This window comes from Salvelinus fontinalis, chromosome 30 (genome assembly GCF_029448725.1).
Source record: "Salvelinus fontinalis isolate EN_2023a chromosome 30, ASM2944872v1, whole genome shotgun sequence".
Lineage (NCBI taxonomy): Eukaryota > Metazoa > Chordata > Actinopteri > Salmoniformes > Salmonidae > Salvelinus > Salvelinus fontinalis.
This window is the reverse complement of record NC_074694.1, coordinates 16,585,909-16,609,964: the sequence shown is the minus strand read 5'-3', so window position 1 is coordinate 16,609,964 and position 24,056 is coordinate 16,585,909. Positions and strand designations below refer to the sequence as shown.

Sequence of the window (24,056 nt, the reverse complement as noted above, 5' to 3'; positions counted from 1 at the left end):
GACCCTTTGCAACCCTACCCCTATCCCCTATGGTAACCTTAATCTGATCCTAGATCTGTAGTTAGGGGAATCTTCGATTTACCACAAGCATTCTGCTAACCCATACAGCACATCCTTAGCTTGCTCTGTGACATCTGCCATATAATTATTCAATCTTTCCAGATATCCACTGGTATGAGCTCTGTGTTGGGGTCTTTATAATGAAGATGACAAGTGCTCTTAGAATACACTCACCAAGATGTTATATTCGTTTGTCATATGCCACATGTCATTCATGCAACAAAGGTATTTATCTATTTTTATAAACTGGTTTGTTTGAGCCCCGAATGCTGATTAGCTGACAGCCGTGGTATGTCAGACCGTATACCACAAGTATGACAACATTTATTTTCTCTGCTGTAATTATGTTGGTAACCAGTTCATAATAGCAATAAGACACCTTGGGGTTTGTGGTATATGGCCAATATACCATGGCTAACATGCTGACCAGACCGGACACGTTGCGTGCGCAAGCCTCGCAAAATAAATGTAGAAATCCATGTTATTCAATTGCACCCACACTGCTCGCGCGCGCCAACAAGCGTCTGCGACGCCAAGGGCTAAAATAGAACTCCTTTCTATTTCTGACGCAGATCGCGCTGAAAGTCCTGCCTCTTCCATCTCCTCATTGGTTTATAGAAGCAGGTACCCACGTGCCATCTCCTCATTGGTTTATAGAAGCAGGTACCCACGTGCCATCTCCTCATTGGTTTATAGAAGCAGGTACCCACGTGCCATCTCCTCATTGGTTTATAGAAGCAGGTACCCACGTGCCATCTCCTCATTGGTTTATAGAAGCAGGTACCCACGTGCCATCTCCTCATTGGTTATACCCACGTGGGTGATTTGAAAGACAAACTGTTTTGCCGGTTGTTGTGGTAATACTATGAAAATTTTAAATGCCAATCACCATACCATATAAGTTCAAAGATGAAAAAGCCTGGGAGGAGGAGAGATGACTAGAAACGATTCGGTTGGCTGTTTTATGTGTGGATTAATTGGCGGAGTAGAAGAGCTTGTGCATTTCAGGTAAAATAACAACTCGATGTTTATATCCCAGGACAAATTAGCTAGCAACAGCAAGCTAGTTAAATAAGACAAATTAGCTAGCTAGTAACTAGCTAAATTGCCATACATGTTTAATGCTTTTCGACCTGTCTCCAAATTAATATAGTTGGTTCAGAGTTTGTTTTGCTATTTTAACCTGCGTGTCATGATCGCGTTTGGTGTGGGGGGACAAAATAAATGTATGCACGATAGCGCACGCGCGGAGCCGGTTTGGGTTCCGTGTAAGGGCTATATCCAGACACTCCGTTGTCGTGCAGAAGAACACCATATACCACACCCCTTGTGCCTTATTGCTTAAGTACGTGTCTACCATACGCCACAGCATGTCACTTCTGCTGCTAAGACGCTATTCCATTTGTTTCTGTCATAAGCTGTGTTTCTGTCTCTTCTCCAAGGAGCACTTAGTTGGCCTGAGCGACCCGGGGTTGGAGAGTGGGGCTAAACCCCTGCTGCTCAAAGACCAGACCAAGATCAACAGACTTGAGAAACAAGCTGAGGAATTTTTTAATGCAGTCCTCTACAAAGAAGGTAGGTCTTTACTTATGAAGAACTATATTTGTTACAGCAATTTCTGTAAGATTGTGTATCGACAGGAATATCTAACAGGACCATGTGTGTTCTTAGTTACATTTGAGAAACTGTTGCTTTGGTTGAGATGGCTTTCCCTCACGGGCTTAGGGTCAACCGTCTCTACAGATGTCTTTGTAACGGTATTTTTCCCTGTCCCTCCCTCAGATGTGCCCAGCTTCTCGGACCCGCACATTCCAGTAGTGGCTCTGGAGATAATGCAGAGGATGATCCGCCAGTTTGCTGCAGAATATACCTCAAAAAGCAGTTCCTCTACTCCAGACAGCCGCTCCACTCCCAGGCCTGGTCCCCACCCAGACCAAAGCCTGCCTCCTCCCCCCTCGCTGCCCACGGTGCCCCCAGCTGCCAGCACTGGTGGTACTGCGACCGCCTCCGTGCCCAGCCAGAACCCCGTCCTCTCCAAGCTGCTGATGGCCGACCAGGACTTGCCTCTCGACCTCACTGTCAAGAAGCCTCTGCCACAGCCTGTAGAACAAGGTAGCAGCAGATGCACCAGTGCTGGTAGTAGACTGACCGAGCAGACACACTTGTACTGGTAATATATTTGATGTAAAGTAACCTCTTCCTCACTGTCAAGAGGTTGCCGCCACAGCCTGCAGAACAGGTACCAGCAGATTCACTACACTACTGTACTGCACACTAGGGTTGAATGATGGGAACCTGGTTACTGAGATTTACTGGAATTTACCGCCCAAAACCACTCCCATTTCCCGGGATAAATAACTGCCAGATACTGTTAAAATAAATAATTTATATGAACAGCATGGCGTGAAATGGAACTGTTAAATTATATGAGATGTCTAAATCTGGCTTCTCTACGTCCTCTGCATGATGAACCAACCCTCAGGGTGGGGACAGACAGCCCATCTCAGTATGGAGCGCAGTTCACAATGCAAGTAGACTTATCATCTCACCATGCTAACTTTTTCCCCTTCTGACAGGTAGGCCTCTATTTGCTGCAGCATAGCCTATGATACAGTAATATATAGAACGAATGTGCATCAAATTTACCATCTCCATCTGGCTTTCAAGGGTCACCTTGTTTTTTGTAAAGATGTATTTTTTAATTGTAAAGATGTATTTTTTAATTGTAAAGATGTATTTTTTAATTGCACCTGCAGAGTTTTAAAACAGACTAACACTCTAATATTATTGCTTTAAATCAGTGCACGTTCAAACAGTCTTTCTCTCTCTCCAACTCTATTCAAACTGCATCCAAAATAATAACCCTGTTCTTGATTCATATATAGCCCTATATATAGATGTCCTAGCCTACCTCTTTCATATTTACATTCTTGGGCTCATTAAATGTCGTTAATGTACGGCTCGTAAAATATATTACATATTTGGCTTATTGGGCTGAGGTAGCATCAGGTTTGAATTTTCATGCTGATCAAAGCATATTTCAATGCTTTATAATGCTTTTGAAAGACCCTTCCGGTTTTGACGGGAAATACCGGGTTACCCGGGAGAAAGGGATTTATTCTTGGGATGGAACATTTTGTAAAATACTGGGAAAATATGAAACCCTATTACACACGTACTGCGCTAACCCTTGTGTCCTGTACCTAGATGGAGTCCTGGACCTGTCACTCAAAAAGGGACGGGCCAAAAGCAGCACGTCATCGCTCCGCAGCCCTCATCTTTCCCAGACGTCCACTCTTAGAGGGTAAGACCAACTTTCTGTTTCTACTTCCTGTAGGGCTTTACCGTAGCTCACTCCCCAACCTGTTCAAACAGCAGTGTATAATAACCTGTAGGGGGTCATGAAGCGATGGTCACCAGCTCTGGTCCTGGGAGATGCATGGTGTGTGTGTTGATTTGGCTCTGTCATATTAGTGGTTTCACATGTGCATCTTCAAGAAGGACATCTTGAAGGAAATGCTTTGGTATCAGGAGACATTATTATTATTGTATTCCTTTTAAATACACAATAAGATGTAGTTAAGATTCCAATGGATTTAAGAAATAAGCAAAATAATCCAAATAAACCCCTAACCAGTAGAGCGTCCCGTTCTACTAATTACACAGCATGGTGTTCAATGGTTTACATTGACCTTCATTTCAAGGTGAAAAATCATTTACCATCTTTAATCCAGTGAACTCTTGTGTTTTGCGCTAGGGCAATGCCTCATATCATCACACCGCGGTATGGATGTTAGTGCATTTGAAATGAAACAGTGTCATTCATTTTTAATTTGGATTCATTAAGCTCCAGTTTCTCCACTCTCTAGCTGCACTCTCTTTAGAGGGAGGGAAGGAAGGGGGTGAGAGGGAAGGAAGGAAGGGCGGGAGGGAGGGAGGGAGGGAGGGGGGAGGGAAGGAAGGGGGTGAGAGGGAAGGAAGGGGGTGAGAGGGAAGGAAGGGGGTGAGAGGGAAGGAAGGGCGGGGAGGGAGGGAAGGAAGGGGGTGAGAGGGAAGGAAGGAAGGAAGGGAGGGAGGGAGGGAGGGAGGGAAGGAAGGGGGTGAGAGGGAAGGAAGGAAGGAAGGGAGGGAGGGAGGGAGGGAAGGAAGGGGGTGAGAGGGAAGGAAGGAAGGAAGGGAGGGAGGGAGGGAGGGGGGAGGGAAGGAAGGGAGGGAGGGAGGGAGGGAAGGAAGGGGGGTGAGAGGGAAGGAAGGAAGGAAGGGAGGGAAGGGAGGGAGGGAGGGAGGGAGGGGGGAGGGAAGGAAGGGAGGGAGGGAGGGAGGGAAGGAAGGGGGTGAGAGGGAAGGAAGGAAGGGAGGGAAGGAAGGAAGGAAGGGGGTGAGAGGGAAGGGAGGGAGGGAGGGAAGGAAGGGGGTGAGAGGGAAGGAAGGAAGGGAGGGAGGGAGGGAGGGAAGGAAGGGGGTGAAGGAAGGGAGGGGGGTGAGAGGGAAGGAAGGGGGGTGAAGGAAGCGACGGGGGAAGAGGGGGGGGTGAGTGATGGGAGAGTGCGGGTGAGTGGGTGAAGGGAGAGTGTGAGTGAGTGCGGGGGAGTGAGTGAGTGAAGGGAGAGTGTGAGTAAGTGAAGGGAGAGTGTGAGTGAGTGCGGGGGAGTGAGTGAAGGGAGAGTGTGGGGGAGTTCATATAGGTCCATATATCTAGTATCTACCAATCTCTCTCTCTCTCTTCCCTCTTTTCCTCTTCTCCTCTTCTCTCTTCTCTCTCTAATGATATTTCAAAGCTGAGGTCAGATGGAGAACTGATTGAAGGTGGAGGGAATATTTAGAAGTGCTAAAACCCCAGACGTCTGTAAAGTCATAATATATTGGTTTATGCCTGCGAGTGCAATAGCAACAGTAAAGCACATGCTTATTTTATTTGCCTCTGTGTCCGTCATTATTTCCTCATCACAAATCATTTATTCACCCGTCAATTTAATGTAATCATGTTCACTCAATAAGACCTGATGATTTGCTATGTTCTGTCACGCATAGTGTGTGTGCCTTGAGTGCTGACCTGGCAGACAAGTATTTCAGATGTTTTTCTTACTAACAGTATTTCTCAGGTTGATATTGTGAGTGTTTATGTACAGTAAGTAGCCCTATAACATCCCATACTGATGGCTTACTCTTTTATTGCTGTGCTTGTTCAGTGGTAACGTCACTCGCTAAGGGCTATCGCTACACTTAGCATTAGTCATTTGGCAACACGGTCATCGTGCCCTGCTCTGTTAGTAAATGATAGACTGCCTTGCTGCAATGACCAACATTCGCTCCTCCCTCCCTCCTGAGCTATATGGACAGGACTAATGACCAACATGCCCTCCCCCCTCCCTCCTGAGCTATATGGACAGGACTAATGACCAACATTCCCTCCTCCCTCCCTCCTGAGCTATATGGACAGGACTAATGACCAACATGCCCTCCCCCCTCCCTCCTGAGCTATATGGACAGGACTAATGACCAACATTCCCTCCTCCCTCCCTCCTGAGCTATATGGACAGGACTAATGACCAACATTCCCTCCTCCCTCCCTCCTGAGCTATATGGACAGGACTAATGACCAACATGCCCTCCTCCCTCCCTCCTGAGCTATATGGACAGGACTAATGACCAACATGCCCTCCTCCCTCCCTCCTGAGCTATATGGACAGGACTAATGACCAACATTCGCTCCTCCCTCCCTCCTGAGCTATATGGACAGGACTAATGACAACATGCCTTCTCCCCTCCCTCCTGAGCTATATGGACAGGACTAATGACCAACATGCCCTCCCCCCTCCCTCCTGAGCTATATGGACAGGACTAATGACCAACATGCCCCCCTCCCTCCTGAGCTATATGGACAGCACTAATGACCAACATGCCCTCCCCCCTCCCTCCTGAGCTATATGGACAGGACTAATGACCAACATTCCCTCCTCCCTCCCTCCTGAGCTTTATGGACAGGACTAATGACCAACATGCCTCCCTCCCTCCTGAGCTATATGGACAGGACTAATGACCAACATGCCCTCCCCCTCCCTCCTGAGCTATATGGACAGGACTAATGACCAACATGCCCTCCCCCTCCCTCCTGAGCTATATGGACAGGACTAATGACCAACATGCCCTCCCCCCTCCCTCCTGAGCTATATGGACAGGACTAATGACCAACATGCCCTCCCCCTCCCTCCTGAACTATATGGACAGGACTAATGACCAACATGCCCTCCCCCCTCCCTCCTGAGCTATATGGACAGGACTAATGACCAACATGCCCTCCCCCTCCCTCCTGAGCTATATGGACAGGACTAATGACCAACATTCCCTCCTCCCTCCCTCCTGAGCTATATGGACAGGACTAATGACCAACATTCCCTCCTCCTTCCCTTCTGAGCTATATGGACAGGACTACTGACCAACATGCCCTCCCCCTCCCTCCTGAGCTATATGGACAGGACTAATGACCAACATTCCCTCCTCCTTCCCCCCTGAGCTATATGGACAGGACTAATGACCAACATTCCCTCCCCCCTCCCTCCTGAGCTATATGGACAGGACTAATGACCAACATTCCCTCCTCCCTCCCTCCTGAGCTATATGGACAGGACTAATGACCAACATTCCCTCCTCCTTCCCTTCTGAGCTATATGGACAGGACTAATGACCAACATTCCCTCCTCCTTCCCTCCTGAGCTATATGGACAGGACTAATGACCAACATTCCCTCCTCCTTCCCTCCTGAGCTATATGGACAGGACTAATGACCAACATTCCCTCCTCCTTCCCTTCTGAGCTATATGGACAGGACTACTGACCAACATGCCCTCCCCCCTCCCTCCTGAGCTATATGGACAGGACTAATGACGAACATTCCCTCCCCCCTCCCTCCTGAGCTATATGGACAGGACTAATGACCAACATTCCCTCCTCCCTCCCTCCTGAGCTATATGGACAGGACTAATGACCAACATGCCCTCCCTCCCCCCTCCCTCCTGAGCTATATGGACAGGACTAATGACCAACATGCCCTCCCTCCCCCCTCCCTCCTGAGCTATATGGACAGGACTAATGACCAACATGCCCTCCCCCCTCCCTCCTGAGCTATATGGACAGGACTAATGACCAACATTCCCTCCTCCCTCCCTCCTGAGCTATATGGACAGGACTAATGACCAACATGCCCTCCCCCCTCCCTCCTGAGCTATATGGACAGGACTAATGACCAACATGCCCCCCTCCCTCCTGAGCTATATGGACAGGACTAATGACCAACATTCCCTCTCCCCCCTCCCTCCTGAGCTATATGGACAGAACTAATGACCAACATGCCCTCCCCCCTCCCTCCTGAGCTATATGGACAGGACTAATGACCAACATGCCCTCCCCCCTCCCTCCTGAGCTATATGGACAGGACTAATGACCAACATGCCCTCCCCCCTCCCTCCTGAGCTATATGGACAGAACTAATGACCAACATGCCCCCCTCCCTCCCTCCTGAGCTATACGGACAGGACTAATGACCAACATTCCCTCTCCCCCCTCCCGCCTGAGCTATATGGACAGGACTAATGACCAACATGCCCTCCCCCCTCCCTCCTGAGCTATATGGACAGGACTAATGACCAACATGCCCTCCCCCCTCCCTCCTGAGCTATATGGACAGGACTGATGACCAACATGCCCTCCCCCCTGTCTCCTGAGCTATATGGACAGGACTGATGACCAACATGCCCTCCCCCCTGTCTCCTGAGCTATATGGACAGGACTAATGACCAACATTCCCTCTCCCCCCTCCCTCCTGAGCTATATGGACAGGACTAATGACCAACATGCCCTCCCTCCCCCCTCCCTCCTGAGCTATATGGACAGGACTAATGACCAACATGCCCTCCCTCCCCCCTCCCTCCTGAGCTATATGGACAGGACTAATGACCAACATGCCCTCCCCCCTCCCTCCTGAGCTATATGGACAGGACTAATGACCAACATGCCCTCCCCCCTGTCTCCTGAGCTATATGGACAGGACTAATGACCAACATGCCCTCCCCCCTGTCTCCTGAGCTATATGGACAGGACTAATGACCAACATGCCCTCCCCCCTCCCTCCTGAGCTATATGGACAGGACTAATGACCAACATGCCCCCTCCCTCCCTACTGAACTATATGGACAGGACTAATGACCAACATGCCCCCCTCCCTCCCTCCTGAGCTATATGGACAGGACTAATGACCAACATGCCCTCCCCCCTCCCTCCTGAGCTATATGGACAGGACTAATGACCAACATGCCCTCCCCCCTCCCTCCTGAGCTGTATGGACAGGACTAATGACCAACATGCCCTCACTCTCCCTCCTGATCTATATGGACAGCACTAATGACCAACATGCCCCCCTCCCTCTCTCCTGAGCTATATGGACAGGACTAATGACCAACATGCCCCCCTCCCTCCCCCCTGTCTCCTGAGCTATATGGACAGGACTAATGACCAACATTCCCCCCTCCCTCCTGAGCTATATGGACAGCACTAATGACCAACATGCCCCCCTCCCTCCTGAGCTATATGGACAGGACTAATGACCAACATGCCCCCCTCCCTCCTTCCTGAGCTATATGGACAGGACTAATGACCAACATGCCCCCCTCCCTCCCTCCTGAGCTATATGGACAGGACTAATGACCAACATGCCCTCCCTCCCCCCTCCCTCCTGAGCTATATGGACAGGACTAATGACCAACATGCCCTCCCTCCCCCCTCCCTCCTGAGCTATATGGACAGGACTAATGACCAACATGCCCTCCCCCCTCCCTCCTGAGCTATATGGACAGGACTAATGACCAACATTCCCTCCTCCCTCCCTCCTGAGCTATATGGACAGGACTAATGACCAACATGCCCTCCCCCCTCCCTCCTGAGCTATATGGACAGGACTAATAACCAACATGCCCTCCCCCCTCCCTCCTGAGCTATATGGACAGGACTAATGACCAACATGCCCTCCCCCCTGTCTCCTGAGCTATATGGACAGGACTAATGACCAACATGCCCTCCCCCCTCCCTCCTGAGCTATATGGACAGGGCTAATGACCAACATTCCCTCTCCCCCCTCCCTCCTGAGCTATATGGACAGGACTAATGACCAACATTCCCTCTCCCCCCTCCCTCCTGAGCTATATGGACAGGACTAATGACCAACATGCCCTCCCCCCTGTCTCCTGAGCTATATGGACAGAACTAATGACCAACTTGCCCCCCTCCCTCCCTCCTGAGCTATATGGACAGGACTAATGACCAACATTCCCTCTCCCCCCTCCCTCCTGAGCTATATGGACAGGACTAATGACCAACATGCCCCCCTCCCTCCCTCCTGAGCTATATGGACAGGACTAATGACCAACATTCCCTCTCCCCCCTCCCTCCTGAGCTATATGGACAGGACTAATGACCAACATGCCCTCCCCCCTCCCTCCTGAGCTATATGGACAGGACTAATGACCAACATGCCCTCCCCCCTCCCTCCTGAGCTATATGGACAGGACTAATGACCAACATGCCCTCCCCCCTCCCTCCTGAGCTATATGGACAGGACTAATGACCAACATGCCCTCCCCCCTGTCTCCTGAGCTATATGGACAGGACTAATGACCAACATGCCCTCCCCCCTGTCTCCTGAGCTATATGGACAGGACTAATGACCAACATTCCCTCTCCCCCCTCCCTCCTGAGCTATATGGACAGGACTAATGACCAACATGCCCTCCCTCCCCCCTCCCTCCTGAGCTATATGGACAGGACTAATGACCAACATGCCCTCCCTCCCCCCTCCCTCCTGAGCTATATGGACAGGACTAATGACCAACATGCCCCCCTCCCTCCTGAGCTATATGGACAGGACTAATGACCAACATGCCCTCCCTCCCCCCTCCCTCCTGAGCTATATGGACAGGACTAATGACCAACATTCCCTCCCTCCCCCCTCCCTCCTGAGCTATATGGACAGGACTAATGACCAACATGCCCTCCCCCCTGTCTCCTGAGCTATATGGACAGGACTAATGACCAACATGCCCTCCCCCCTGTCTCCTGAGCTATATGGACAGGACTAATGACCAACATGCCCTCCCCCCTCCCTCCTGAGCTATATGGACAGGACTAATGACCAACATGCCCTCCCCCCTCCCTCCTGAGCTATATGGACAGGACTAATGACCAACATGCCCCCTCCCTCCCTCCTGAGCTATATGGACAGGACTAATGACCAACATGCCCCCCTCCCTCCCTCCTGAGCTATATGGACAGGACTAATGACCAACATGCCCTCCCCCCTCCCTCCTGAGCTATATGGACAGGACTAATGACCAACATGCCCTCACTCTCCCTCCTGATCTATATGGACAGCACTAATGACCAACATGCCCCCCTCCCTCCCTCCTGATCTATATGGACAGGACTAATGACCAACATTCCCTCCCCCCTCCCTCCTGAGCTATATGGACAGGACTAATGACCAACATGCCCTCCCCCCTCCCTCCTGAGCTATATGGACAGGACTAATGACCAACATGCCCTCCCCCCTCCCTCCTGAGCTATATGGACAGGACTAATGACCAACATGCCCTCCCCCCTCCCTCCTGATCTATATGGACAGGACTAATGACCAGAGCTAACTTTTTTTTAGATTTCATCTTTTCCTTTTGATTTTCTTTTGATTTTCTTTCCCCTTCATATCCTTTTTTAAATTGTTTTCTTATTGTTATGTTGACTGAAGCATAATTTGTAATAAAATGCGAAGCCAAAATAAACAAATTCTCAAACCGTGAGCCTTTTTTGTTCTTAAAAGTAGCACACTCACAGACGTATATATTTTATAATAGGTTACCTAAGCAAGATCAACCAATAAAGGAGTGGCCTCATCTTCCCTCCCCCAACCCATCCTCCCCTAGAGAGAGAAACAATAAAGCACTGTGCAAGCTCTGCTTACACCCAATTTCCTTCCATCCAATCATGCGTTCCCTGAGTGCTGACGGACAGGCCGGGCTGCCTATGTGGAGCCTGCAGGATGGGAGGAGGGAGAATTTCAGCCACTCTGTCCCTGTAAAGCCCCCCTCATCTCTCTGTCACGCCCTGCACATCAAACAGGAAGTGAACCTATATTCCAGAACAGAGTTTTCTCCCAACCAGAACCAGATGTCCAGACCCTTCGACCACCTCTCTCTCCTTTCCAGGTACGGCTCTCCGTCCTGGGCCTCCAAGATCCACTCCGGAGCCCTCCTGAAGCTCCGGGCCAACAGCAGAGCTGGGGACCACCTCAAAGACCTACCCAGCTTGCTGGAGGCCGCAGGGCTCTTCACCAAGTCGCCCTCCTGTGGGAAGGCAATCATCCAGGAGGCCCCCAGAGACCAGGGCCCCTCTTTTTCCCACTCCCTGACCGTTGACCTCAAAATCCCCCAGGTGAGAGGCCTTGGAGGCCTGGGGGTGGACTTCTGCTTGGGCTCCCTGAGCTCTGATCCCTACAGCCTCCCCAGCTACCACTGTGAGAACAGCTTGGGGAAGAGGCAGAGGTCCATCCTGCCCAAACACAGCCGCCGGGGAAGCAGTGGAGGAGAGAGGGACTACTGGGCTTCATCCGATGCAGACCGCCCTGCCTCTGGGGGGCAGTATCCTACCTCTGACCCCGAGGCAGACCTCAGCAACAAGCAGCTGAGGAAAAAGAGGGGACGATACCGTCAGTACAACACAGAGCTGCTAGAGGAGGCTATCGGAGTAGTGATGGGGGGGAAGATGAGCGTGTCCAAGGCTCAGACCGTCTACGGGATCCCTCACAGCACTCTGGAGTATAAAGTCAAGGAGCGCCTTGGCACCCTGAAACATCCACCCAAGAAGAAGCTGAAGCTGATGAGCCGAATGGAGGAACCGGAGGATACGGAGGCCCCAGAGAGCCAAGAAGCTCTGGATGCGACCATGGACCTCCAGTCTGTGTCAGCATCCGGAGAGAATGGCAGGCAGCTGCTCAGTACAGGCCTCTCCCCAGACGAGTAAAGTCACGACTGAAAGAAATTCAGTACTTGATGATATGTGATGTTTTATCCCAGACCAGGTAATCGTTTGCATTTGCCAGGCAGTGGCAATGACAGAGGAGTCTTTCAGGGGAGGCTGCTGAGGGGAGGATGGCTCATAATAATGTTTCGAACAGAGCAAATTAAATGGCATCAATCCATGTGTTTAACACCATTCTGCTCCAGCCATTACCACAAGCCTGTCCTCCCCAATTAGGGTGCCACCAACCACCTGTGGAGTCTATATAGCTAGTACACAATTGATCAGTTAGGTATGTTGATTTATTCCAAATGCACTTCTACTTACTGTGATCAACCCCGTGAATCAATCTGACCTATTCATCTGAGCGGTTTAATTGTTTTAAAGCCTACTATAAGTAGCTGTTGTCTAAATCAATCAAACACTAAATTGTCTCTGCACTCCTTTTAGATTGCCCCTCGACGTTGTCCTAGACATTGTTGAAACACTCCATATTGAAATATGTTCTGGGAGTGTTTTGTAAAGCTTGTTTGTACTGTATAAGGATATCAAACAATATTTTAACGGTTCATCCTGAAACTGCTTTAGATACGGTGCTAACATAATCTAATATTTTTACTAATTGACTAATATAATGTGTGATGTGTTGGCAAAATTGCAATTGGACCAAGCCCAATTGTCTGCACAGAGTTTTATATTGATCAGTGGCGCCCCTTACTGTCCTCTAGGAGTACTCTAGTTATTACAGCACTTCGGGTTGAACCAACGGTCTCCAACCCAGGTTCTGTAGAACTACAGGAAATGTATGGTCTTATTGGAGGCCAGCTGAAAAGCCTGCAGACCTCGTAGCACCAAGGTTGGAGACATTTGGGTTGGATACACCAACCTCATTTCTTTGTTTGGGTCATAAAGATGACGCTCAGCCCTCAACATGTACAATCAAGGCTTATTTCTATTTGAAACTCTATTCATATTTGATCACCAAAATGGGGGTTTATAATGTTTATTTTACTTTGTGAGTTTAAAGTCAAACACTGGTTGACAATCTCTTTCCCTGTCACTGTTCAGCAAATGCATACCTGAGATCGAATAGACCAAACTACAGCAGAAAGAATATGTGGTTGCAAGGATGCACGCAACCATTGAATACTACTGAAAATCTTAATGTGAGGTTGTATGTTTTTGTTTGTTTGGAGAACAGATACCCCTGTCTGCAATTTCACCTCCTCCTCAGTTACCAACCAAACCTCAGCTATGGACGCGTTGGTTGTTTACCTACAAAATCACTATGGAGAAACTGCTTTGTCCTAGATTGTCGTAAACTAACTATATTTTGTCTCAAATGTGTATTGAAGCGTACATTTGCACAATGAGCACTTTTCTCTGAAATACATGTCAGTTGTTGGTTAGCTAGTGAATTTTGGCTATATTAGCATAGATGTGACATCAGCCAAAACACCTCAAAAAGAGACATTGTTTCAAAGAGATCAAACTAGCTAAAACACGCCACCCACAATTCCCCATGTGGCAGTTTCTTGTCATTGTTGCTAGCAGTCTGGCCATCCAGAATCACAACAACACACTTCTGCCTCATTGAAGCCTGCACATTGTTTTTGTGACACAAGCTAACCATTTATACTCTCCAAAAGCACGCCAGATTTACAACCACTCAGATATGTCGCTATCCGCTGTGTAGTGTGACTGGGGCATTTCTTTACCTGTGTTCACCCGTAGCCTTCACCACAACTCAGGATAATGTTTGTGTGGGGCTGCAGTACTTGTGTGAATGTGTATATTTCTATCTTTATCAGAAATGTATATACTATGTTAGATATCTATACACAAACATACCTCACTCGGATGTATATCTCCTACATATTTCCATGCCTCTTGTATCTTACCCAGAATCTTCTGAAAAGGGTAAATCTCATTTTTTTAGTCTGCGAACAGACACTTTTGGGATGTCTTACCATTGACTGATAAATATATGCACCTGACTCTTATCAGGTGTTCTCACAACTTACCTTAACCAAGCATTTGTTTACCAGTTTGAGCCTCCTGGACTTTTAAATCTGTGCTGCAGTTAGCACAACAAACTTCAGGTGTGAAGTCGGGTAGTTTCGTTACCTCTAGGGATGACTGTCCCTGCCTAACAGAAGAAGGCAAGGACAAGGGACAGGTGGAAATGTTTGTTCTTAAAACATTTAAAAGAAATCTTAACTATGTATTTAAAGATTGGTTTTATTCACGTGTTAGATTGCAGCTTTAAGGTGCAGTAAATTGAGTCTCAACAAAGGTTTCGCCATGTGGCGCACAGCACTAAGGAAATTCTTTGGAGAAGTGTAGAATATGCTGACGCATAGATACTTTGCCCATTGCAGTTTTAACATGACGTTTTTAGAGAACATCATATAATTCAATGGATGCTGTATTTGCTCCTCCTTGGTGATACCGACCAATAACAATTTATGGAAATCTCAGAATTGTACACAATGTTTACTTATCTAATTCTACAATCAGAACTAGAATCCAAATACTCATCGTGACTAGAACGCTCGGAAGCAGCAAGATGGCGTCCCGCTGTGAATTTGGCAAAACTACTGTGAGTACTACTTACCCTATCAACAGTTATTCCTCAGGACAATTCAGAATACTAGATCAAGCCCCAATTGTCCTTGTATAAGGTTTCTATTACAGTGCTGGTTTTAATACAGTCATCAGACAGCTTGTATTACTACAGTTCTAGGGAAATCTTTATAGTTAACAAGACTGTAAGATGTTTATTTCTTACTCTTCCCCCAGTAAGTTCTTAGGCATCATTTTTGAGACTCATGTAAATCTAGATGTAATTTAAATATTTAGACAAACATTTGAGTTGAAAGTTTGATTTTGGCCCACCGTGAACACACAGCTACTACAAACTCTTAGTTAATTGTTGAAACTGAACTGATATCACATGAAATGCAAAAACTAAGAGCTTTCCTTAAGCAAGTCTGGTCCTACTGTCTCCTTTCAGGTTTTTTTGGGGGGACAACATTACATTTCAGAATCTCTGACATTTCCTTCAGTCTTTCAGGTGTATATAGGTATAGTGAAAATAAATATAGTTAACTAATTAGTATGAATCTACTGTAAATCTACTGTAACTTGTTAAATGTGCAATGTATACCAGTCAAAAGCTTGTACACACCTACTCATTCAAGGGCTTTTCTTTATTTTTACTATTCTCTACATTGTAAAATAATATTGAAGACCTCAACTATGAAATAACACATATCGAAAAATGCATTAACCAAGAAAGCTATTTTATATTTGATTCTTCAAAGTAGCCACCCTTTGCCTTGATGATACCTTTGCAAACGTTTGGCATTCTCTCAACCAGCTTCAGGAGGTAGTCACCTGGAATGCATTTCAATTAACAGGTGTGCCTTTTTAAAAGTTAATTTGTGGAATTTCTTAATGTGTTTGGTTAAATTATTTGTGTTGTGACAAGGTAGGGGTGGTATATAGAAGATAGCCCTATTTGGTAAAAGACCAAGTCCATATTATTGCAAGAACAGCTCAAATAAGCAAAGAGAAATGACAGTCCATCATTACTTTAAGACATGAAGGCCATTCAATCTGGAAAATTTCAAGAATTTCTCTGCCGCAGAGTATACGTTTATTAGAGTTACCAGCCTCAGAAATTGCAGCCCAAATAAATGCATCTGAGTTCACTTAACAGACACATCTCAACATCAACTATACAGTGGAGACTGCGTGAATCAGGCCTTCATGGTCAAATTGCTGCAAAGAAACCACTACTAAAGGACACCAATAAGAAGAGGAGACTTGCTTGGGCCAAGAAACACAAGCAATGGACATTAGACCGGTGGAAATCCATCCGCCTTTGGTCTGAGTCCAAATTTGAGATTTTTGGTTCCAACTGCCGTGTCTTCGTGAGACGCCGTGTAGGTGAACAAATGATCTCAGCATGCGTGGTTCCCACCGTGAATCATGGAGGAGGAGGTGTGATGGTGTGGGGGTGCTTTGCTGGTGACACTGTCGGATTTTATTTAGAATTCAAGGCACACTTAACCAGCATGGCTACCATAGCATTCTGCAGTGATACGCCATCCCATCTGCTTTTCAGCAGGACAATGACCCAAAACGTCTCCAGGCTGTGTAAGGGCTATTTGACCAAGGAGAGTGATGGAGTGCTGCATCAGATGACCTGGCCTCCACAATCACCTGACCTCAACCCAATTTGAGATGGTTTGGGATTAGTTGGAACACAGAGTGAAGGAAAACTAGCCAACAAGTGTTCAGCATACATGACAACTCCTTCAAGACTTTTTGGAAAAGCATTCCTCATGAAGCTTGTTGAGAGAATGCAAAGTGTGCAAGCTGTCGTCAAGGCAAAGGTTTGCTTCTTTGAAGAATCTCAAATATAGAAAATATATTTTGATTTAACACCTTTTTTTCTTTCTTTTTTTACTACATGATTCCATGTGGGTTTTGATATCTTTGCTATTATTCTACAATTTAGATGATAGTAAAAAATAAAGAAAAACCCTTGAGTGAGGTGTCAACTTTTTTGACTGGTACTGTATATGTATAAATCTTTTGATGAACTTGCAAACCAACTGTGATAACCCTCGAGTCGAGACATATGCTTCACAGTAGTTGCTATAGATTTTGGTTATGATTTAATTTCATTGTAATTGGTCATTGGAAACTAAACAAGATTACATCTTTGTTTTGACGATGAGTCCGTTTTATTAGTGGATTCGATGGGATTGACAACAAAAAGGTAAACAAATCAAAGTGAGTTACTTTAATCAAATTTAACAGTTGCAAGGCTTTTCTGTGTTACCATGAAAATCACGGAGCCTTGCTCATAAGTAGTCGCTGCCATGAAATTGCCATTATAAATCTGGATACTGAGAAACAATTAGACTATTTGGAGAGAAATTTAAGGTTTTGTTTTTTATTAGTGTTTTGCATGCTTGCACAATAGACAACCAGTTTCCGTGTTAACACAAGCCTTGTGGAACCTATTTTAATGTTAAAATTACAAAAATCTACAGAAGCACATCTGTTGGTTTCTGCTACCTCATCTCTAGGAAAGGACTGAACCTGCTTCAAATAAATCTAACTTCTTGAGGCAGTATGTAGCAATTTCCCATAAACACAAGCGAAGGATATGGGCCAAAAGTTTTTTTGCAGGATGTGTTGAACTCTGCTAGCTGTTTGTTGACCCGCTGCTTTAGATGTATGCCGTAATCTTTTTATCTGTTTTGCGATTTGCTGTCCATGGCCCATCAGGTTAATTAAGCTACAAAATCATTTATGTATGGAGAGGTGAATACCACTTGGCAAAGGTTGACATAAGCAAATATTTTCTTGGATGAGACTTCTCTTATACAACACTACTGAAAAGTGAAGGACTGGGTTGGTACACTTTTTGGAAATACTTCAAGGTTCTGTAAAAGTGAAATGCACCCTAATTGACTCATATTTTAAAGGTGAGGGTGTTAATGTTTTTCGATCTTTGGTTGTTGGTTTTTGTCAGTGTTTCTACTAATGTGTTTTTGATTGAATAGCTTGTAGGCGTTCTTCCCAATTAATCAGAAATGTAATTTGACCCTTCACACTCTAATGCCGTGATGAGAAGCTTTTCAGAAGCTTGCACACCCTTCAGGTCAATGAGATGAAGATGTTTCTTGACATGATAGTTGTAGTCCTTTGACTCCTGCAGTATTTATATAAATAGTCTTAACACTAATTATACCAAACTATACACAGAGACAGATTTTACAGATGCATTCAGAAACTATTCAGAACCCTTGACTTTTTCCACATTTTGTTATGTTACAGCCTTATTCTAAAATGGATTCAATTGTTTTTTCCCCTCCAATCTGCAGACATACCCCATAATGAAAAGCAAAAACAGGTTTTTATACATTTTTGCAAATGTATAAAAAAAAAACACCTGAAATATCACATTTACATAAGTATTTAGACCATTTAATCAGTACTTTGTTGAAGCACCTTTGGCAGCGATTACAGCCTCAAGTCTTCTTTGGTATGACGCTCTCATTCCTCTCTGCAGATCCTCTCATGCTCTGTCAGGTTGGATGGGGAGTGTCACTGCACAGCTATTTTCAGGTCTCTACAGAGATGTTCGATCGGGTTCAAGTCTGGGCTCTGGCTGGGCCCACTAAAGGACATTCAGAGACTTGTCCCGAAGCCACTTCTCCATTGTCTTGGCTGTGTGCTTAGGGTCGTTGTTCTGTTGGAAGGTTGATAATGGCGCCGGAGGGTATGGCTGCCATTTTACAGGCTCCTAACCAACTGTGCTATTTAAAAAACAAAACAATAATATTGTAACTCAATTTGTACATAATGTTGCTGCTAACGTCTCTTATGACCGAAAAGAGCTTCTGGACATCAGAACAGCGCTTACTCACCTCAAACTGGATGACAATTATTTTTCTTTAATGAGTCTGACGCGAAGCATATACTGCTTTGTCAAGACATGGCCCAAATCCCCATCATCCGCGTGGGGGAAAAAAACGGAGAAAGGTGGGAGGAGGAGGGCGGGGTGCCTTGTAAGAATTTGCCGACGAGTAGATAAACCACCACTACCCTCTGTATTATTGGCCACCATGCAATCATTGGAAAACAAACTGGACCATCTACGATTTTACCAGTGACTCGCTCAATATGGAAGTGGTCAGATGACACGGATGCTACGCTACAGGACTGTTTTGCTAGCACAGACTGGAATATGTTCCGGGATTCAGCCAATTGCATTGAGGAGTTACCACATCAGCCACCGGCTTCATCAATAAGCGCATCAACGATGTCATCCCCACAGTGACCATACATGCATATCCCAACCAGAAGCCATGGATTAATGGCAACATCCGCATCGAACTAAAGACTAGAGCTGCTGCTGCTGCTTTCCAGTCCGTACGCTTCTAAGAAATCCCGCTATGACCGCAGACAGACCACCAAACAAGCAAAGCGTCAATACAGGACTAAGATTGAATCCTACTACACTGGCTCAGATGCTTGTCGGATGTGGCAGTGCTTGAAAATTATTACGGACTACAAAGGGAAACCCAGCCATGAGCTGCCCAGTGACTCGATTCTACCAGATGAACTAGATACATTTTATGCTCTCTTCGAGGCAAGCTACACTGAAGAATGCTTGAGAGCTCCAGCTGTTCCGGACAACTGTGTGATCACGCTCTTCGTAGCCAACGTGACTAAGACCTTTTAAACTGGTCAACATTCACAAAGCCGCGGGGCCAGATGGTTTACCAGCACGTGTACTCAAAGCATGCACGGACCAACTGGGAAGTGTCTTCACTGACATTTTCAACCTCTCCCTGACCAAGTCTGTAATAACCAATGGAGTGCTTTAGTACTTTAAAGTATCTGTACTCTATTTTAACTTTTACTTCACTAAATTCCTTTTTACTCCAAACATTTTTCCTGATGCCCAAAATACTTGTTACATGGTGAATGCTTAGCAGGACAGAAATGGTCCAATTCACGCACTTATCAAGAGAACACGTGGTCATCCCTACTGCATCTGATCTGGCGGACTCACTAAATACTAATGCATCATTTGTAAATCATGTTGGAGTGTACCTCTGGCTATTCGTAAATTTAAAAAGAAGAAAATGGTGTTTGCTTTGCTTAATATAAGGATTTTGAAATTATTTATACTTTTACTTTTGATACTTAAGTATAGTTAAGCAATTTGACCTTTTTTGTAGTTAAGTATATTTAGAACCAAATACTTTTAGACTTTTACTGGGTGACTTTTACTCGTAACTTTCTATTAAGGTGTCTTTACTTTTACTCAAGTATGACAATTGGGTACTTTTTTCACCACTGGTAATACCTACATGTTTCAAACGGACCACCATAGTCCCTGTGCCCAAGAAAGCGAAGCTAACCTGCCTAAATGATTACCGCCCATTGCAATCCCAAACCCACTCCAATTTGCATACCGCCCCAACAGATCCACAAATGATGCAATCTCTATCGCACTCCACACTGCCCTTTCCCACCTGGACAAAAGGAACACCTATGTGAGAATGCTGTTCCATGACTACAGCTCAGCGTTCAACACCATAATATCCACAAAGCTCATCACTAAGCTAAGGACCATGGTAATAAACACCTCCCTCTGCAACTGGATCCTGGACTTCATGATGGGCCGCTCCCAGGTGGTAAGGGTAGGCAACACATCTGCCATGCCTATCCTCAAACCCCTCAGGCGTTTGTGCTTAGTCCCCTCCCGTTCTCCCTGTTCACCCACGACTGCGTGGCCAAGCACGACTCCAACATCATCATTAAGTTGGTGACGACACAACAGTGGTAGGCCTGATAACCAACAACGATGAGACCGCCTATAGGGACGAGGTCAGAGACTTGCAGTGTGGTGCTAAGACAACAATCTCTCCCTCAATGTGAGCAAGGAGCTGATTCTGGACTATAGGAAAATGAGGGCCGAACAGGCCCCAATTAACATAAACTGGGCTGAAGTGAAGCGGATCAACAATCTATCATGGTCCAGACACACCAAGACAGTTGTGAAGGGGGCATGACAACACCTTTTCTCTCTCAGGAGACTGAAAAGATTTGGCATGGGTCCCCAGATCCTCAAAAGGTTCTACAAATGCACCATTGAGAGCATCCTGACTGGTTGCATCGCCGCCTGGTATGGCAACAGCTCGGCATCTGACCGTAAGGAACTACAGAGGGTAGTGCGTACGGCCCAGCACATCACTGGGGCCAAGATTCCTGACATCCAGGACCTATACAAGGCAGTGTCCGATAAAGACCCCCAAAATTGTCAGACTCCAGTCACCTAAGTCCATAGACCGTTCTGTCTGCTACCGCACGGCATGCGGTACCGGAGCACCAAGTCCAGGACCAAAAGGCTCCTTAACAGCTTCTACCCTTCCCCCCCACTCGCTATTATCTCTGCATAGTCACTTAACAAATTACCTGACCAAGGCCCTTCTCCCCCAATTGCTCAGTTTGGCTGGGTGGCAAGATCTAGGAAGAGTCTTGGTTGTTCTTAACTTATTCTATTTAAGATTGATGTATGCCACTGTGTTCTTGGGGACCATCAATGCTGCAGAATTTTTTTTGGTCCCCTTCCCCAGATCTGTGTTAAGACACAATCCTCTACGGACAGTTCCCTCGACCTCATGGCTTGGTTTTTGCTCTGACATGCACTGTCAACTGTGGGACTTCATATATACAGGTGTGTGCCTTTTATAAATCATGTCCAGTCAATTGAATTTACCACAGGTGGACTCCCAAGTTGTAGAAACATCTCAAGGATGATCAATGGAAACCGGATGCACCTGAGCTCAATTTCAAGTTCCAAAGGGTCTGAATTCTTATGTAAATAAGGTATTTCTGTTTTTTATTTTTAAATTTGCAAACAATTCTAAAAACTTTCGCTTTGTCCTTATGGGATATTGTGTGTAGATTTAAGACATTTTGGAATAAGGCTGTAATGTGGAAAAAGGGAATGGGTCTGAATATTTTTAGAATGCACTGTATATTAAAACCTCCACATATATACACTACTGTTCAAAAGTGAAATGTCCTTATTTTTTAAAGAAAATGACTTTTTGATCATTTAAAATAACGTCAAATTGATCAAATACAGTGTAGATGTTGTAAATGACTATTTTAGCTGGAAACAGTAGATGTTTTAAAATGGAATAACTACATAGTCTTTCAGAGGCCCATTATTACCAATCGTCACTCCTGTTTTCCAATGCCACGTTGTGTTAGCTAATCCAAGTTTATCATTTTAAAAAGCTAACACAATGTGCCATTGGAACACAGGAGTGATGGTTGCTGATAATGGGCCTCTGTACACTTATGTACAGTGGCTTGCGTAAATACCCCTGTGGCATTTTTCCTGTTTTGTTGCCTTACAACCTGGAATTAAAATAGATTTTTTTGGGGGGGGTTGTATCATTTGATTTACACAACATGCCTACCACTTTGAATATGAAAAATATTTTTTTTGTGAAACAAACAAGAAATAAGACAAACAACTTGAGCGTGCATAACTATTCAACCCCCCCCCCCCCCCCCCCCCCCTAAAGTCAATATTTTGCAGAGACACCTTTTGCAGCAATTACAGCTGCAAGTCTTTTGAGGTATGTCTCTATAAGCTTGGCACATCTAGCCACTGGGATTTTTGACCATTCTTCAAGGCAAATCTTCTCCAGCTCCTTCAGGTTGGATGGGTTCCGCTGGTGTACAGCAATCTTTAAGTCATAGCACAGATTCTCAATTGAATTGAGGTCTGGGCTTTGACTTGGCCATTCCAAGACATTAAAATGTTTCCCCTTAAACCACTCGAGTGTTGCTTCAGCAGTATGCTTAGGGTCATTGTCCTGCTGGAAGGTGAACCTCCGTCCCAGTCTCAAATCTCTGGAAGACTGAAACAGGTTTCCCTCAAGAATTTCCCTGTATTTAGCGCCATCCATCATTCCTTCAATTCTGACCAGTTTTCCAGTCTCTGCCTATGGAAAAACATGGGACAGCATGATGCTGCCACCACCATGCTTCACTTTGGGGATGATGTTCTCGGTGTGATGAGGTGTTGGGCTTGCGCCAGACAAAGCATTTTCCTTGATGGCCAAAAAGCTAAATTTTTGTCTCATCTGACCAGAGTACTTTCTTCCATATGTTTGGGGAGTCTCCCACATGCATTCGGGATTCTCTTTGATCTCTTTGTTGCCTCTGATTAATGCCCTCCTTGTCTGGTTTGTGAGTTTTGGTGGGCGGCCCTCTCTTGGCAGGTTTGTTGTGGTGCCATATTCTTTCCATCTATTAAATAATGGATTTAATGGTGCTTCGTGGGATGTTCAAAGTTTCAGATATTTTTTTATAACCCTATCCTGATTAGTACTTCTCCACAACTTTGTCCCTGGCCTGTTTGGAGAGCTCCTTGGTCATCATGGTGTCGCTTGCTTAGTGGTGTTGCAGACTCTGGGGCCTTTCAGAACAGGTGTGTATATATACACTGAGATCATGTGACACTTAGATTGCACACAGGTGGACTCTATGTGACTTCTGAAGGTAATTGTTTGCACCAGATCATATTTAGGGGCTTCATAGCAAAGGGGGTGAATACATATGCACGCACCACTTTTTCGTTATTTAGAATTTTTTGAAACAAGTTTTTTTTTTTTTTTTTTTTTTCACCAATTTGGACTATTTTGTGTATGTCCATTACATGAAATCCAAATAAAAATCTATTTACATTACAGGTTGTAATGGAACAAAATAGGAACAATGCCAAGGGGGATGAATGCTTTTGCAAGGTACTGTAGATATTCCATAAAAAATCTGCCGTTTCCAGTTACAGTAGTCATTTACAACATTAACAATGTCTACACTGTATTTCTTATCGATTTGATGATATTTTAATGGACAAAACATTTGCTTTTCTTTTCAAACACAAGGTGGCCCCAAACTTTTGAACGTACCTGTGTGTGTGTGTGTGTGTGTGTGTGTGTGTGTTTGTTACTTATTGATACATAGTTATATTTAGCTTTTATCAGATCCAGATTATCTTCAATATTCTTTTTACATTTTTCACTTTAAAATACCTTTTATATTTTGGGCAATGTGTGAAGGAATGAGATTTTGAATTATTGGCGGTGTGGATTCAAGGCACTGTTGTTGGATATGTGAAGTGGAATTGGTTTGATCCTGTAGGTGAAGGGTTGGTTGAAAACACTGGTGTATGCAAGGCAAATTATTGTCACAGACAACCTTTGAGACTTGAATTCTTAGTCAACCGGCCATGATCTGATGACCTACTTAAGATGTGTGTAATTAACTCATACATATCATGTGTTCTTAATGTTTGCTAAATAAATTTTACTCCCTCTATG

The 24,056-nt window shown here is 45.5% G+C and overlaps 2 protein-coding genes across 4 annotated transcripts in view; both read left to right on the top strand.

Moving 5' to 3' along the window:
- Positions 1-24,056, top strand: part of LOC129828727 (nascent polypeptide-associated complex subunit alpha, muscle-specific form-like) — a 68,614-nt gene that overhangs the window by 28,725 nt on the left and 15,833 nt on the right. For all 3 annotated transcript variants that reach the window (XM_055889890.1, XM_055889892.1, XM_055889889.1), the window contains 3 exons: positions 1,503-1,635; positions 1,843-2,172; positions 3,268-3,364. In XM_055889890.1, coding sequence (XP_055745865.1) covers positions 1,503-1,635; positions 1,843-2,172; positions 3,268-3,364 — 560 coding nt within the window. The remainder of the gene's footprint in view (positions 1-1,502; positions 1,636-1,842; positions 2,173-3,267; positions 3,365-24,056) is intronic.
- On the top strand, positions 10,705-22,238 carry LOC129828728 (ligand-dependent corepressor-like). The gene has a single exon (XM_055889893.1). It carries the CDS (start codon positions 11,086-11,088, stop codon positions 12,118-12,120), a length of 1,035 nt encoding a protein of 344 aa, XP_055745868.1. The 5' UTR covers positions 10,705-11,085; the 3' UTR covers positions 12,121-22,238.

What these genes read in the sequence shown, in the direction of transcription:
- LOC129828728 (XM_055889893.1), top strand. Translation starts at nt 11,086, where the DNA reads ATGCGTTCCCTGAGTGCTGACGGACAGGCCGGGCTGCCTATGTGGAGC.